We start from the raw sequence: 17807 nt of genomic DNA on the forward strand, positions 1-17807 counted from the left end.
GTTCTGCAGAGCTTATCTGGTGTATCCACAAGTTCCTGATTCTTCCCCTCAAACTGGATTCTGATGTGCCCGGCAAAGCCAGATAGTAGCACTGCCAGCATGATAACAATCCATGGTACAATCCATGGATAACAACCACAGAGATTTCTATCATGTCAGTGCTGTGCCAGTTGTTTGCTTCCTCTTGTCAGGAAAGTTTGAGAACATAAGACACACTCTTACACTCTTCTGGAGGCTTCACAGCTGTGCAATTCTACTGGCTTCATAGAAGGTGCTACTAATTGAAATAATTGCAAAAGGAAAAAATGGAGCTTTTTTTCCATTCCTTTACATAACAGATTTTAAAGCTGTTAAAAGCACTGATGAGCATGACTTTTTCTAGTGCTTTGAGCAGTGTCTGATAGCACCCGTGAAGCTCCTAAGTGCAGACAGAGGATGGAACTACCAGTTCCATCTTTGAAGTCTGTATGGAAACAACACTTTATTTATGCCCTCTGACTGTCACTTTCAGTTCATTATTTTGCTCTGTGAATTTATTTTTTGATATCCACAAAATGGTTCTATTGAAACTTCATAAAGAAAATGCTAGGCTGCAAAGCACATTATGCTCAGTAATTTTATAGAACAAAGCAGGCACGTGTGATCTAACAAAAATCTCATTGTGTTTTTTAAAGCCATATGAAGCTTAATTTCCCAAAAGTCTTGTAGAGTTTCCCAAAGCCTTGTGGAACCAAATCCTTCATTCCTAGATGACYTGCAGAATCTCTTTTAGAAAAAGATCCAGATATGCAGAGGGAGTACAGCTATGCACAGGTAAAGTAAGCATCTATCTGCAAAGCTGTTATAAATACTGCAGTCAGTAGAGATAGTGCAATAAATAGAGCCCTAGAGGGACTCAGTTCTCCCCAGAGCAGAGTTTGGTCAGGGGAATCCCTCTCAAACCAGAGGAGATGAACTCTCTGCTAACTCTGGTGGGAATACTGCTCATGGAAGCGCCCATGCTGGAAATACCTATCTGCACACTGTATCTAATCCTCTGAACCTGGAGCTGAATTCTAGCTGTAAACCTGATCTCAAGAGTTTAGGAAATTGGGGAATCCTCATATATTCTGTCYAAACTATCTAACCACTGTCACACTTCAAATTTCTACCTTATTTCCGGTATAAACTGGTGCAGGTAATTGCTCTCCAGCCCTTAGGTCTGCAATATCTTTGTACATCATATTAAAAGAACCTTCCTCTACCATATTTTGAGAGAAGAAAGGGTGTTAAGAAACAAAATTTAGAAGCGTTTTGCAGGCACAAACCCATAGAGCTACATAGTCTTTTGGCAGCATCTGTGAAAAATTAAGAGGCACACTGGAACTGGCCAAGCACGAAGCCTGTCATTCTTCCAAGCGTGTTTCAGGCTCCTTCTCTGTTACTTCTCCTGTGAATTGATGATGGCCAGCCAAACCTCAGCCATTTAAAAACCTTTTAATATTTTAATGAGGGAAAATATTATCATTTTCTTYCCAAACCACTGCATCTACAACGGGCAGAAATCCCTAAAAACAATTATTCAGCTCTTATTTTTTTCAGATTTTTTCATCACTACCCTTTAGGCTCTCATTTCTGAGACACTGATTAGCTGTTTGGAACAAAGATAGGTTTCACCATTTTCAGCAGAAACTCCTGCCTCTTTGCTGTGCCACATGCACAACAGAAAGTTTTTAACAAGCTGGCATACTCCAGCCAACACAGGTAACACAGATCCCAGAATTYCCAGTTCATAGGACTCAGCCTCCATGAATTATGCTGCTGCAATATATGAGGGCAATTCTTCACATACCACTTATTAACCTTGGAATTCASTCTTAAGAAGGGTTGTTTTAATGCAGTTTATAAATGTGAAAGGTTGACYAAATACTGATGCTGCCTTGGTAGCACTTGTATGACCAATTAAACTTGATCACAATAAAAGACTGAAACACAGGGTTAAAAAGAAAATAAATATACATATGTCTGTTTCTCTCCACATTTGAACTGCTCACAGGGCATATTTAGAATACTTACGCAGTTTTATACATTGTAGCACTAGCAAGCTTCAAAAGGCAACAACAAAGGTATTAGAAGAATGCATTAAATTCTGTTCTCTTGTGTTAGTGAAGAACAAAAAAACCTTTACCCTCTACAAAGTCATCTGTTTGGCTTCTAAACTGATTTGAATTTTTAAAGGCGGCAATATTCAAAGCATAGCCACGTGGTACATGAAACTGATCTCTTAATGTAGACAAGGCTGACTCAAGCCTGGGTTGGTTTGATTTTAAACTTTTCTTTAGGATCCTTGATGGGGTGAGCCAAAGCTAGCGTTCAAGAGAATAGAAAATTAAGGGCCAAGCACAGTGTACAACCTTATGGTACCTCATATTTCCTGTCCCTCTTGCTTCTCAGATTATTCAAACCTTGGGAAACTGGTGGGAAAGAAACTTGCATCATAAAATATCAAATCATTGAAACGTAACAGCAAGATGGCATTAGGTCATAAAATGGGAAAGATTTTGCTAGTGGTATGGAGTCTTTAGCCTGGAGAACAGGAAGAGCAATATTGAAATACTACGAAAACTAGAGATGGCTGAGCTAGTCACTCACCCTCAGGTAGAATGGAGACCATTTAACTACAATACACAAACCAACTATGCTTACACAAACCAAAAACGCTTACTATGAACACATGTGAGGAAATCTGGATTTGTTCTATACGGCGACCCATATTTCTGAATACAAGCTGAAAAACAGAAAATGAAATTGTTATTGTGACAGTGATRATAGAGAGCTGCTCAAAGCATGTAAAATGACACCTAGCCTGCAAGGATTTTGAAGGTGGATGCAAAATCTATGCAATATTATAATCTCCCAGATGCTTTAAARTTCTGAAATTCATTAAAATCTTTTAACTTTAGTATACAGCAGTTAGAAACCATTTTAAGAGAATGATGACTTAACCAGATACTACTATGAATCTAAAACAATGGTAGGAGCTACTCAAATTTGACCAACTAAACTTCTTAAAATATCTAAAAAGCATAATATCTATCTTTTATTGTGATTTTTCTCCCACTGTGGCGTTTGTGATCTTAAGTACAACATAWTAAACAGATAGAAAACAATATGATGCCCTGACTATTATACAGTCAGTAGAATAAGCCAGTAGTTCAATCACATACCAGTTTTTTTAGTTTTAATAAAGAGATTAGTTAATAACTAACTTAATTAGGAGGAAAAYGTAGAAAACTACTAATTATTTCGTAACACTGCAGATCACAGATATATATACACAAAATAAAGATTTTAACATGCACAAAACACATTTCTGTCTGCAAATGTACACATAAGTAAAATAACACACCTCAAAGTACAATAAGGAACATAAAGTCTRTCTTAAAATTTAGCAATGCATGTTTATTGCAAGCAGATTTCCATCATTTTCCTTAAAAGAGGCTTCAGCTGTGACAAGCTCCAGTGTTAGGCACATACCAGCATTCCCAAAAAGTGAAATTAAAAGCTGCAACTCACCCAAGTATTTCGGGTAAAAATATTCCTGTAGAAGGGAAAAAAAAAAGCCAATATTTATTGAATCATATTTGCTTYTATTGTCATGCTATTTAAGAGCTACTGTTAGTTTGGTGGTCTTGTATGGAAGTTGTTTAACAAGTTCCAAACACCAATAACTTAATTTCCTTTTATTCAGAACCAGAAGCAGCATGGTATTATACATTCATTTTTTCATTTGAGAAGGAAAGACACATTAGCTCCAGTCTCAWGGTATTTTTTGGTGGCAGCTGGCCTGGTCAGTGGCAGTGACTGAGCATGAAGTCACTTACCCGCCAAGAGATAAAGCTGCTGCTGATGGCATGAGGAGGGGGAAGGAATTGGAATCTAGGGGCAAAACCCTAGAGGGAAGAGCACAGGATCATTCAGTCACCTCGTGCCTCCTTGSAGGCACTCTGCTGATGCAAGACATGGCCAGCATAGGAACACYAGAGCCACCAGAAGAAGTACCTTCTGCTCTTACAAGGAGCACCCCACCAGGCAAAGAGCACCCATTGCTGTMCCACCCACACATCACAGCCTGGAGGCCCAAAGAAGGGAGCAAAGACAATTTGCAAGAGAGGGTGAAACTAACATTCCTTACTCTAAAAGCAGGCTGCAAAGGGCATTGCCATTGCCACTGTACGTGGTCATGCAATACTGTTCCCTACTCTGCATCAACGAAATGCAGCCATGCAGCGAGAGCAGCGTCATTTTGCTGATGGGATGTGAATCCAACCTTGCATGTTGGAATATTCAGCCTGGTGGGGCTTTGTGAGGCACATGATTGCTTGCACCAACACAGGGAAACAGCAGGAAAACACAGCTGTGCTGCATGGAAGAATGGGACATTGGCTGAAGCTGACAATTGTATCACAATCTTTAAAAAAAACACAAAAATTCATGGCCATGAAAAAGCATTTCTTTCCAATTTCATGCAGGTTTTCATAATATGTAAGTCAGTCACTAATTCAAGTGCTGTTAAAATAGTAATTGGTGCATGGAATGAGGTAAAATTTATGGATTGCATCAGTAATTTTTTTTGTTAAAATTTACCTCTTCTCAGCTAATTACAAAAGCATATGCAYAGTATAATTCTCTTTCACAAAACATGACCAATTTTTGTATAACACTATCTTCAGTAGATTGGGACAGCAAATAACCTGCATTCTACAAAATTAAATTGTTTTAAACAATATGCAAGAGAAGAAACTATTTAATCTTCTCCTCTTGTTACAGATGCTTGGATAAGCTCATGCATCTCTACAGGCATGTACAAACAACAGACAGGCACACACCATGATTCAGTTTGATCTGKACTGTGCAATGCAATCAATTTTATTGCTGTTATTTACCAGAAAAATCAATTGCTTCTGGCAAACACRCTCCAGTTACTGAAATGCACCATGTAAGTATTTAGCCTAAATTATGAGAGCATCCACAAAGAAGTAGAAGCAATAGCTTACACTTAGGTTAATTTTYAATTCTGTCATGAGGGTGATAGGCTCAGCATCTTTTGGAGTTGAGCTTTGAAATGTTTCTTTGGGTTAGCAGAGTGATGAGCTCAGAACCCACTATGGTCCTTGTTCTCTGRKTTWTTTTTTTTTTTTTTAAGATTTAGTTTGGAGAAGACAAGTAAAAAATATGCAGTCAAAATAATAAAAATAAATCTAAGTATTCAGATGAGTACCCACTTGTTCCATAACCACAAACTGAACTTCAGCCAGCACTTGAGAGGAAAAAGATAGGGGCATGTAACAAAATATTCCAAACATTTCTTTCATTATTTCCCCTTTATTCCAAGWACTCCACAAGAATGTGCAGATGTATTTAACCCCCAACAGGATAATCCAGACTTTGGCAAGAACAACTGTTTTGGCCCTCACAGGAAAATAGAAAKGAGCTTTCATATTCATAGCCATCAGCCCAATTGCTCCATGTCAATGGTGGCAAAGGCATTTTCTCCTTGACCTCTGATGAATGAGTTGAGTGCAAGAAAAGTGGTATAGAGTTTGCTTTTGTACAAGTAACTTCCAAATGCAAACTGACTGTATATTGATTCAGTGCCAGTTGAACAGCAGACAAGTGAAACTCCAAGGCATTGTACCACYACAAGCTTCATTCCATAAGATATGTAGCCAAGTGATTTAAGCAGGAGATTACTAACAGAAATTTAACTCTTCTTTCCCTCATCAGCTTATGTCATACAAAAGCACTTGCTGATGMGTAGCCCTTCTCCAGGTTTACAAAACCTGCTGATACTCACATCCTAAAATAAGGCAACTTGCTCACACTTTCTAACATTACTAATTCTTGTATGATTAACTTGTTATTTTTCTCTGTAATCACAGAGAATTACAGCTGGCTTCTGTAAATACAATGACAAACATATTTACATTCAGAGAAAAGACTAATCAAGAATGAAGGATGAATGATCTTACACCTTGAGAAAAGGAACCTGCTTAAACTGCAGTCCCTTTTCACAAAACACTGAYGAGAAGTTTTCTTGATTAAAAATTCAAGCTGCCCCTAACCTGGTACAGATACACATTTCTCTTGTGAGGGTTCAACTCCTCAATGTCTTTTCTGTCTTCTGTGATGTACTAAGGCTTAATGACCCCAGGGAAAATGAAAATTTTATACAGGGTCAAGTCCCTATTAAAAGCAACTCATCTTCTTTCTACTAGAAGTGTTCAATTGTGTTTTCAGAATCCTACAAAATTGCCAAGAGAAATGYTTTAAGGCTTGTTAAGGAGTTGGCAAAGACTCTCTGTTACTATTTTGCTGATTTCTCAACAAGCCACCTTCAATTTCAGGCTCAATAAACTTCTCACCATCCAAGAAGTCACACACTATTCACAGGATAAAAACACAGGAAGTTGTTTAACTGTTACCACTGGGGTGGCAAAAATCACCACGGAAWTATGTAAGTGTTAAATTTTCAACTTGGATTCTGATAAGAAAGGTCAGCGTTTAGATGTGGTCAGCCCTTCCCCTTTAGATTTGCACTTCTGAAAAGAAAAGCAGGAGCAAAGGGCTTTCAAAATAAAAAGCTGTAAACAAATACATGTTGGACATAAACATTGTCTGGCCAGGTTGCTGCACAGACACTGACCTCACCAAGCTCCCTAAGCCATCTGTCCAGCAGGGACATCCCAGTGCAGGCAAAAGGAACACAAAGGTTGCAGAACCTCCAACCTCCACAAGAGACCAAATGTCACGAATGTAAATGAAAATGTTAGTTTCAACAATTCCAACCTCTGTGACTGCTCCTGCCAAGAAAACTTCAATGTATTTCCAYGTCTCTGCTTTGTGACCCACCAGACTTTCTGTCTCCCACATATCACACACTGTGGCTGGGATGTCAGAAGCTGCGACARTCAAGGGCCTGGCAGCAGGACACCAGCAGCCTGCATTGTTCCAGGAACATGAACAGTCCTTTTGTAAACTGCATCTTTTATCTGCTGCCACTACAGYTCAAACATGTGGTATGAGCTGCACWCCCGAGTTGTAACTCACCCCTGAGGTTACATGCCATGTGCACCCAAATTACAGCTCAGCAGAGATCTCAGGTACAGAGGAAGGAATAGGAGAGACTGGGAAGTGCCTTACATCTGCAAATCTCCACCCTTTCAGTGAGGTGGAAAGCACAGCACTAAGCCAGCCTCTCCAGGCAGGTCCTGGCTTGCTTTTTCAGCTCAGTTCCAGAGACCTTTTCCTTGCTGCCCAGGAGACAAAGCTGTGCTTTTACAGCAAAGATTTAAGCTCTACAGCCCCCACCCTGTTCACACAAACACATGTATATGCTAAGAGCAAGTCTCCTGATGCATTAAATGCAATTTCTAKCTTCCCCAACACCATTGCAAGATCTAAGAATGAATTTCAAGATAGAGTGGTATTTCAAGGTAGAGTGACACCCAACATGGGGATAAGAACTCTGTTATTGGGGCTGAGATGTTCCTCTCCCACCTGCAGCTGGAGCTGACTACTACCCTGATAAAACAGCCACTACTACACTTAGACTGGATATCCAAAACAACATAATTTTTAAAGGGTCCTCAAAAAAACTAACCCAAGCAAGCAACCCCCCAAAACTCCAGGTTGCTCATTTTTATTTTTGGTTTTTCCCTTCCAAATGTTAAGAACAGTTGCTCTGGGGCCACTCCTGTAACACCCTGCATTGAAATAGCTGAGGAGAACAGCAACGAGAAGATAAGAATTCACAGCTGTGGAGTGGAAGGGGCAGAAATACCTACATCAGCTTCCTTGCAAAAGGAAATCTACACTATGACTGGGGCACCATTCCTTTTCTATGGCCAAAGTCCACAGTGGTAAAATCCACAAGTTAGTGCAATTATACTGGACATTAATTAGTCCTGCTGTGTTTTTAGAGAAGATGGAAAAACAGCAAATCAGAACAGGCGTTAACATGAGTCACTGTTTAAAAATAGCCMTTCTGAAAACATAACAATGACCCTGTCAACACCAGGAAAATGTTCTCACTGTTGCTTTACTTAAAAGTAATTGGTAACACTGGAGACCTCAGMCAAAAGGGCCTGCCTACTGCTTCTGTTTGCTTCGCTTGAGTAGCAGGTCAGGTAAGACTGATTGGCACAGAATCTAACCAAAATCTTGTTTGAGCCCTAGAGGCCACAGATAAAAGATGCAGTTTACAGGAAGACATCTCGTGTTCCTGGACATCTGGTTCTTGGTGGCCCTGCTTGGGCAAGGAGGGTGGACCAAAAGGTCTCCAAAGGTGTCTGCAAATCTCAGCCACTCCCTGATTCTGTGACTCCAGCACCACTAACACTGGAGCATTTCACCAACTTGTGTTAGCAACAGTGCTTTCTAAAAATCACTTTCTTAGTTACCTAGTTACATCTCAAAGGGTAGCAACAACTCCCACATTATCCCCTTCCCTCATTTCCATATAATAACTCTGCCTTTTCCTCTTTCCTTCAGCACTGAATGTCTTGGGCATGGCCAGACCTAATTTATAAATGTTGTTCATGTTTTCACACTGTGGGCTTGCGCCATCCATGAAGAAATGACTTCTACCAACCATAACTGGCTGTAACTTAGTGTTTGCCATTTTCAACTGTTATAACCCAAGAATGCGAATCTCACTAATGCTATACAAAGAGCAAAGGGAACTTGTCTCCCACAATTTGGCAAGTGAGGTGCTAGAGAAGCAAGTGCGTCACATTACAATCCAAAAGCAACCCCCAAGTCTCATTCTAGGGTAGCTTTTAGATTTTGTGTCCATTTGTCAAGTATCCACTTAACACTGTCCTGCTATTCGGGTGCAAAAAGACTGGGACTGCCCCTTCCACAGAGCTACTGAACTTTCAAAAAGGGGAGCATTCAACACCACACTCTCCAGCATGACCCCTTCCACAGACACTAGGCACCCTTGCAGAATCCTCAATCCATCTATTATTATAGCTTCCTTTGCTCTGTTCTGAGGGGAAAGACTATTTCCCAATAGCTTACTGAAGTGCCACTTCAGCAAAAAGGGTTGCCCTGCAATGAGAAAAAACGCAACAATTATTGGAATGCATAATTACAGGGGAGAAATAAAAATACAGAAAGGAAAGAAGAAAAAAGAAGTTAATGTATGTTACAGACACTTTACATTTTGTGAAGATGCAGGGGACACAGAGACATGRCTTCTATAGGTCGCCTGAAGCAGGGTTTGATTAGACAGTAGCGGTGTGAAATGGWTATAACTGGAGCCAAATACTTCAACAAAAATAACTTGTAGAGTGATTTCAATTCGTTGCATGTGCTTTTAAGTTATTCTGACAGCAACCTGATCACAAATGCCTTGAKGTTTCCTCCACTGCTTCAGAACTGAAAGGCTGCTTTCCCTCCAGCTGCAATAATGTGCAAGACCTCAATCTGATGACAAGTCTTCACTCAGTGTTGCTTGTTTGAACCCTTTTTTGTTGCAATAGTTATAGCATTTATATGTGTGGGTAAACTTACACTTGCTCAGAAAGTTTAGTCAAATTAAGGAAAACAAAACACCTACCATAAGTAAAACACTGTCACTTCAACATCATCATTATGCCATTAATCTGTAATTTTTTAGYCACATTTAAAACAGGTCATATCCCATCAAACAGGATTTAAACATCTATGATTTCTCATAGATTCTTGTGATGTAATCATATGGTTTCTTTGGATTTGCTTATTTGCAGAGGTTGCAACTCACACTAACAGCATCCAAACATATCAAGGCATTTAAGGATTTGGACTCAGAGGGCACAGGCAAGCAAGGAATAGGGAAGTGACATCTTAGATGACCCCAGGCCCTTGTGACAGAATCTGATCTCATACTTCCCTGTTCATTATTTTAATAACTAAGTAACTTTTGCTTTTCTGTGCACGTCTCAAATATTTTCTGGAATTGAACTAGGACTCCCTGTTCCAGGAATCAGCCAAACATGGTAACTTTCCAGATACATGTAATTCTGTGCAGTGCAAACRTAGTCCTTTCTCCTTTCACCTCTTCATTTTTGTACCTTTCTGTCCTGGCAGGTGTGCAGAGGGAAGACAACACCAACACTTGCTCCCCTCCCTGGGTACCCTCCTTACTTTACAACTTTGCTTTTCCTTTGGGTCCCACTGCTGATGCTCAGAGGAAGGGGGATAAAACAMAAACCCATCAATAAGCAAGTTTCCCCAGAGACTTCCGTATGTGGAGAGCCTATAGAACAGCAATCATAACAAAACTATGATGAAAGCAAAGATACAGAAGTGACACCTGCTCAAAAACTTCAGTCAGGTTCTCCAAGGCTGGGCTGTTCATCCATCCCTTTGACAGGCTAAGCTGTGACAACCATTTGTGCTTCTCTTCGARCACCTGGCCTTCCCATCCTAACCTCGGGCTGTCCTTTCCACTGAGTCAGTCCCCACTGGACTGGGGAACTGATCCAGCTGCCAAATTTTTCTGTGCAGACTACTTTTCTTTATTAAATGACTTTAATTGGTCCATGCAGTCACCCAAATTGCTGTGCAACAAAGGTGAAAAGAACAGGCAAGGGAGTTGCTTACCTCTAATAGATCAGCTGAGCTCCCCAATGTGAAATCAAGGCTTGAAAATTAATGTGAGGGGAGAAGTAAACCTAGTTACTATGCTCTTCAGTTTCTTCTAAATCTGWGGTGGTGGTTCCATCCTTGTTCTTCATACTTACTGGAAAGTGACTGCTGGTAATTCATTAAGCTCACTCAGAGGATGGAACATACATGAATTACAGCTGCCAATTTAYACAGATTCAGTGTTTCTCTTACCTGATTCTTGAGCAGCTGCAGTAACAAATCATATTAATTCCCAGTAGGCTGCTCYTTTTTTTTTTTTWAATTTAAGAAAGAAAAGGAAATGAGCTCATGGCCACAAAACTATTTTCTTAATTTTTAATTGTCTTTTTCCCCTCTAACAAATTTATTAGAACCTATTGCATTGCTCTAAAAAGCCAACTTACCCTAACTTTATCTACTTTTCCCATTAYCATCCTTCTTGATCAAACCTTTACAATCCCCCTGCTTCAATTTGCCAGTCTTAGCATCTTTTCCCACCCTATCTTCAAACAGCCCCTGGAATAATATTAGCCCCTTTTGTCTTCTCTTGTTCCTTCCCTTCTGCTGCACAGGACATTTAGTGTGTACTGCTTTTGTAAYGTGGTATTTCCACATCAGTATTTCCAGGTCCATTCGGAATTTGTGGGCTACACTACCAGAAGTGGAAACTGATAAGGTAGGCATGAGTCCAGCAGAGTTGATGGAGTTGTGTCTGCTTCCACTAACAGCAAACTTTGCTCACTCTTCTCAATAACTTTTGATAGAGCAGCATTTAGCCCATAAATGTATAACCTGCYTCCTAAGACAGGAGGGAATATTTTTGTCTCCTTGCTACTGAACACCACCACTGCCAACAATGCTGTGTCTGTAGTGTGCAAAGCAGACAGGTGTATCCTGGTCCACAGTCCCAATCTTTTGTCTTCCAGATCAGTTAGACGCACTGGATTTTGGTACAAAATTCCCTTGTCTTTTATAAGAAACTACAGGGAGAAGGAAAGACTGRGAAGGGAGAACACCTGGTGGACACACAGATCTCAACCCAGCAGGATGGGATGCCACTGTGCATGTCCCAGGGCATTGAAATTTTTACYTCCTTCTTGTCTCCTGCCACCCATTCTGGGACAAAAATCCCATATTTTCTTTCTCAAAATCTATTAAGCACTGTGTCTGGGAATCCATTCTTCCATGTACTGAGTCYAAGCAGGTTAAAACATCATCACAGAGTTTTCCAATAACTCTTTTTCTCTCTCTCTGCACCAACAACAAGAGATAAAGGAATTTAYACCAGCTATAAATCTAGCCCTTTCTCCATCCTCTGCCACAATGTCAAAACAAATTAGTAAATGGGGAAGAACTGTCACAGCAAATAAAACCAGACTGTGGGCTGGATCTAGAAAGGAATATTCTATACAGGGATGATGACATCTGTGTCTAAAGATGATACCAATATTTTTCATGTCTAGACTACACAACATTCACCAAATTACTTGGAGAAATTTTACACTGCTTTCCTCTCCCAGTAACTCCTCTCCTCTCTACATGCCTTCATACTTTCCCAATTAATATTTACAAATGTGTATCTACCTTGTTATTCTTAGAAATATCTAAATATTGTCTGACAAACACCCCTCCTAAAAGATCAGAATAAAGTCTGAGTGACCCTAGTCCATGCATGCAGCTCATCTGTGTTATCATGACCATGTCATGTTATGGAACACATAAAAAATAAAACCAAGTGATCCRTCAACACTCTAAAAACCAACCAAASTGACCCTTAGCACACCYTCTRCATTGCTTCATCTGCATTTCAGCTTCTCAATAAACCCAGCCTAGCAGAAASAATGCTCACATTGCTGGGTGTTTTGTCAGGATCAGTAATTTTCAAGACAGGATTGCTATAAACCCCAAAAAACTTGGTCTGGTGTCACTGCTGCCTTTGCCATGAGTCGGAGAGTGGATTAAACTCCTCTGCAGCCCCAAGTCACACTGTCATTCTCTGCCAGTGCTTTGTGTATCTGACAAGCCATAGAGTTTAATAGCATTTTGGATGAGAGTCCCTCAAACACCAGAATTTTCACGTGTCTGCCTATGAATCAGATGTCCACTCTGCACACACATGGAAACCAGCTGGCTTTGCACAGTGCTCTACTGAGGGCCAGATCCATAAACAGTAAACACAGGTGGCCAGGCTGACCTACATCAGCGTTTCTGGTGTRCCTAAGACTTTTCAAAGCATGCAGCATGGATATTTCTAGGGTGAGCTGCAGGAAGACCAGTAATTCTTCAGCAGTAACAACAGCAAGCAAGATATGCAGGAGCAGATGATGTTCTATGGTACCAAAGGRTAAGAAAGAGGCTGCATTCAAACATCTTCCCTCTGCTGAGCCTTTCAAAACAGAGAAATTCCTTGCACAAGGACATCTTTTTCTTCAGTGAAATATAATGTTTCTGAGAACACCAGGAGCTACACTCCCTTCTGCCCTTTGTTTTACATGCTTGGATGATCAGATTTTTCAAAYGGGTCAACCAAATTCCAGAGTAGTTTATCAGTCACTTAACAAGCTGTAATATCTCGACTGCATACCAAGGTCAAATATTTCTGCAGTACTGCTTTTATAAGGCCTCCTCAACATCTTAAATAAGATAACATTCCTATCTCTGTATYCTATCCAAGAGATTTCACAACTTCATCCCATCTATCACATCCAGCATATATTTTGAATAGGTCACATTTAGAAACAGTCTTTATACCTTCCATCAAGATGGTTTCCATCCTTCTTTTTTTCCCCACTGTATTATCTTTCAATTTTTCTGTTTGGCACCTCTAGCATAAATGAAATTACAAAACAGGAACCATCCCAGAATTCTGCAGTAGTGTTTAAGGATGTTATAATCAGCTTCATGAAAAAGGTAGGCTGCAAGAGTCATTAATCCAGGCTATTTGTTTTTACCATGTATAGTCATACAAGGGGCACAAACTGAGTTTTGTTCTGCCTCCTAAAAAAAAAAACCAGCAAACCCAATCTAAAAAAGTTTCAATTGATCTTCCTTCCTCTAGTCTGAGTGAGCTGATATTTATATTTTACGTAGCATAAAAGACAAAAGCTGCTCTGGCCTGCACATGAATGGCTATTGGGCCCTGCCTGATGCACTATTCTTAGCAGCTGMTGTAAGTAATTGCACATGTGGCAAACCCTGCATTCAGGTTTCAGAGAATGTGCATCTTCTGCTGACTGCCTGCAGAGGTTGCTTTGGAAAGGTGGTCACTGGAACAATGGTGAAAAAGGGTGCTCTGATACAGATATGTGACACTTCATTTCAATTTACTGGTCTGTCCAGGAAATAGGTATCTCTCCGTGAAATGTTATTCTTGGCTGGATATTACAATGGTCTGCATCAAGATAYGGTTTTACCTGGGAAACATCATGCAAGCTATGCTACAGCCTTGCTTCCTCTTACCTCAGCTTCCAGAACTTCTTTTATCGAATCAATTAATGTGGTTTCCTATCACATCTTAAGGTCATAGGTCTTGAAAATGGACCTTGAAATTCTCCTCGCACAGCCACAGGATAGTCAAGAATAGCAAGCTTTGTAAGGAAGACTTATATATTGCATTACCATCTAATGGAGGGGAAAAGGGAAGAGGRACAACACTTGATGTCACATCACAAGCTTTTTTGAGGCTGAACAGAGAAGCATCAAGATTGATAAACTAATCTCAAATGAACTTTCACTTRTCAAGGCTGTAAGACCATTTCTCCTGTGGGACAGTAAACAGCCAAATGCATACCTTGGTGCTCATCTGGTGCTTTAAAGCATAAAATCTGGGAGATGCAACAGAACAGACTGCACTGATGTGTTCCCCATGTATTGCCTGCATAGCCTCACAGATCTCAGCACACAGCAAAAACTGCAGTAGCTGATTCTTTCTGCTACAACCTAAGTAGTTAATCCCTGTGACCAAGTTCAGCTGGTCACAGTGCCAGTTCAGCAGGCACACGCAGAAATTTCAGCCTTCCAAAACTACAAGGAATCATCTTCTGTCCACAGCAATCTGTACATTTCCCTGGTCAATAAAATCTCGCTTTACCACCATGGATCAGCTGCAGCCTGGCAATGYGCTGAAGCATGACTGCAGTTACTCTAATTATTCAAACTTCTTGGAGCTGTTTACAACAGGTTTTGTCTGTCCTGAATCAGGTCTGTCTCAGCTGGCTTCCTTCTTCCGTCAGCCACTAGGACTGGATGTACACCACAGCATCGGTGAAATGACAGCACAGTCACTCCCTGCACTTCCATTAAAATACACTCCCACTGTGAAGTAATACTCTGTCCATGAAATCTGCAGATCCACTGCTGGAGGAGTAGTCACCTATGCCTTACAAAGCACTGCAGGCTTCCAGTGTGGAGTAGCAACAGCCCACATACATAACTTCTGTCACCATGCATTAGAAAACTGCCACTGAACAGCAGCTGCTGCTTCTGTGTCACATACTGATTGCAAAAGGGACAGGAAGGGCCATAAATCCCCCTGGTTTATGGTGGCACACCTGATTCTCAATCAAATGGAAGCAAAATGATGCAAGGAGTAGCACATACTATGCTTAATAAGCAACTTCACAGCTCTTGGGAGGTTTGTGTCTCAGAAAAGGTAGGATSTTATGTCACGGAAGATCTAAGAGTCCAGGCATAGCAGGACACATAAGGGGGCACAGACACTAGAAGCCCATCTAGCGTTTCTTTAGGTTTTCAGAATGGACTGAAACCTAGCAGCAATAACAAAGGAAATGCACCCAAAAAATCGAAATCATTTGCAATGGCAGAAAGTTGTCTTTGTCCTGCAAAACACACTTAAATGCATGATTCTATCTTAAAGAATTTATACTATGCATGAAAAGATTTTAAACCAAAATGATTTCACTATTGTCATTACAATAGGAAAACTGTGTTCTTCCCAATTTATAAAATCAGTACCAAATACTGTTAAAAACTCCTGGCATATTTSTACATTATCCTACCCTTAAATTGATCTATCAGTGCATCGCCTTTGGCTACTTTCTTGGCCAGCAGCCAGCTAGTAAGAGTAGTGACCTTAGATCACCTTTGCTCCAGAAAGCTGCAAAATCACACTCATCATAGTTTTCCCTGCATTCACTACTATGTGATGAATATTTATATTGAGTTTAAAGTTATATTACTCAACAGGAATATGGAAGTAGTTGTGCCAGCCACTCTCACCACATTACAGTTATCCACATTCCGAAGTAGCTCAGTTTTTGCAGAACAGAAGCAAACACTGCTACATGCAGATGTTACTACACATACACATAAAAGGTGTAACATTTAACATCGCCTGGGCAAGTGCTTCATATTAATCTCGAAAATAAAGGCTGCCAAAAATCCATCACAATGTTTTTGCTGTTCTTACTACTGCCTCGTGACAACAAGCTACTGCGCTATATATCCAGTGCTGAGGCTGCTAATGAAGCACACGTGTCAAGACTTGCCTTACTGAAGCATAAAACATCTCCTCAGCTGAGTCCCTCCCTTGCCTGTGGTTTGTGTCTCTGTGTACACACACACGTGCTCCCTCCGTCTCCCTCTCTTGGTCTCTGTGTCCTATCTTCTCCCTAGAGCATCGTACCATTAACAGGAACATGCTGTGCAGAATCAAGCTTCGGTTTGAACAGCAAGAAAATCCACTTCCCACTGCAAAATCAGTGCCAGATAATCTTTGCAAGGAGAACAGCCTATCCAAAACAGTGYTGAGAGGAGGCGTAAAGTGACTAGAAGAGTAAGCCAGGCTTAGTAAAGCATCTGCATGCTGCTCAAAATGAGAAGACTGAAGTGAAAGTCAGCCTTGATATGACTGGAAAAGACAGCTCCACCTGTGATGTGCAGTCTATAACTGTGTCAATCCACACTTAGACACGCAGCAGTACCACATTCCCACACATATGCTCTGCTACTGTTGTAGTGACAGGTCCCAAACCTACTGATTCTAAGATGCTGACCAAGCTGAATATGGTCCCCAGGAATTTAGGAGTGGTTAAGACATTTTTCTGAGAAGCCCCTATTGGAGCTTATGCTGCAGCATTAAGGGGATTTTAAGCTGGGATGGGGAGCTGAAGAGGAGGGATAGTAAGGTATCCAGACAGAGAAGCTGTATCATTATATTGCASTGATCTTTCTTCATAGATTTAGACCATGGGTGAACAGAACCTTCCACTCTCTATAGACATTCCTGCCAGCCGGTGCCACGCTGGGCTGCTCACCCASACCACGCTCACCGGGGCTCCTGACTGGACAGCCCTGGCACTGCCCTTGAGCAGGCTGAGCACTCGTGTGTCTTCCAGTCATTCACCCTAATGGACCCATCCTCCTCCCGATGCCTTTCCCAGCTGTGCCGACAGCTGGCATCCAGCCGCGGATAGAGGGTGGGCGGGAGCGCAGAGCCGGGCAACCCCCSCAAACCCCCGCGGCGGCTCTGCGCCCTTACCGTCTCGGGGTCATTCTCAAACACCTCCCGGGCCTCCTCCTTGCTGCAGTGCTCCTCCACGCACTCCCTCTCCAGGTGCCCTTGCTTGGTCTCCTCGAAGATCTGGTAGGCTCTCCGCTGCCTCTGCCGCAGGAACTGGGCAGCCTCCGGGGCGCGCAGCAGCACGGCTGGGCAGCCGAGCGCCGGGACGGCGCGGGGGAGGCAGGAGGAGGACGAGGAGGAGGAGAGGAGCAGGAGGAAGGACAGGCAGCGGTGAACAGCTGAGCCCGCCTGGCCTCCCCGGATCCCCCGACCCGCACCCCGCACACCAGACCGCCCTTTCGGGGAGCACCGAGCGCCCTCCCTGCCCGGGGCGCCGCCTGTGGGTCTCCGCGGCCCCGGCGCGGCCCCTCACCCGCATCCCCCTGTCCCCGCCGCCACCCTCACCGCAGCCGAGAAGCCGCGCATCCCCCCACACCCCGGCCCGCCCCGGCAGCGCGCCCCGCACTCGCACACACGGGTGTGGCGGGGGATGCTCGGCGGCGTGTGCGGGAGGGACGGACCCCCCCGCGGTACTCACTCTGCGAGGAGTCCGCCGCCAGCAGGACGAGCAGCAGGGCGGCCCCGAGGGGCGCCGCGGGATGCGGCATCGCGATGCGGCGGCGGCCGGGGCCGG

The 17807-nt window shown here is 42.2% G+C and overlaps 1 protein-coding gene across 1 annotated transcript in view; it reads right to left on the reverse strand.

Moving 5' to 3' along the window:
- The window catches only part of GAS6 (growth arrest specific 6), a 42138-nt gene extending 24341 nt beyond the window's left edge, over nucleotides 1-17797 (reverse strand). The window contains exons 1-4 of the mRNA XM_057363685.1: nucleotides 17712-17797; nucleotides 17153-17319; nucleotides 3556-3580; nucleotides 2705-2767 (exon numbers count right to left, since the gene is read on the reverse strand). Coding sequence (XP_057219668.1) covers nucleotides 2705-2767; nucleotides 3556-3580; nucleotides 17153-17319; nucleotides 17712-17781 — 325 coding nt within the window. The 5' untranslated portion in view covers nucleotides 17782-17797. The remainder of the gene's footprint in view (nucleotides 1-2704; nucleotides 2768-3555; nucleotides 3581-17152; nucleotides 17320-17711) is intronic.
- Between the last annotated feature and the right edge of the window lie 10 nt (nucleotides 17798-17807).

This window comes from Malurus melanocephalus, unplaced genomic scaffold (assembly GCF_030028575.1).
Source record: "Malurus melanocephalus ecotype Western Australia unplaced genomic scaffold, MMel_1.1 scaffold_1, whole genome shotgun sequence".
In the NCBI taxonomy this organism is placed as follows: domain Eukaryota; kingdom Metazoa; phylum Chordata; class Aves; order Passeriformes; family Maluridae; genus Malurus; species Malurus melanocephalus.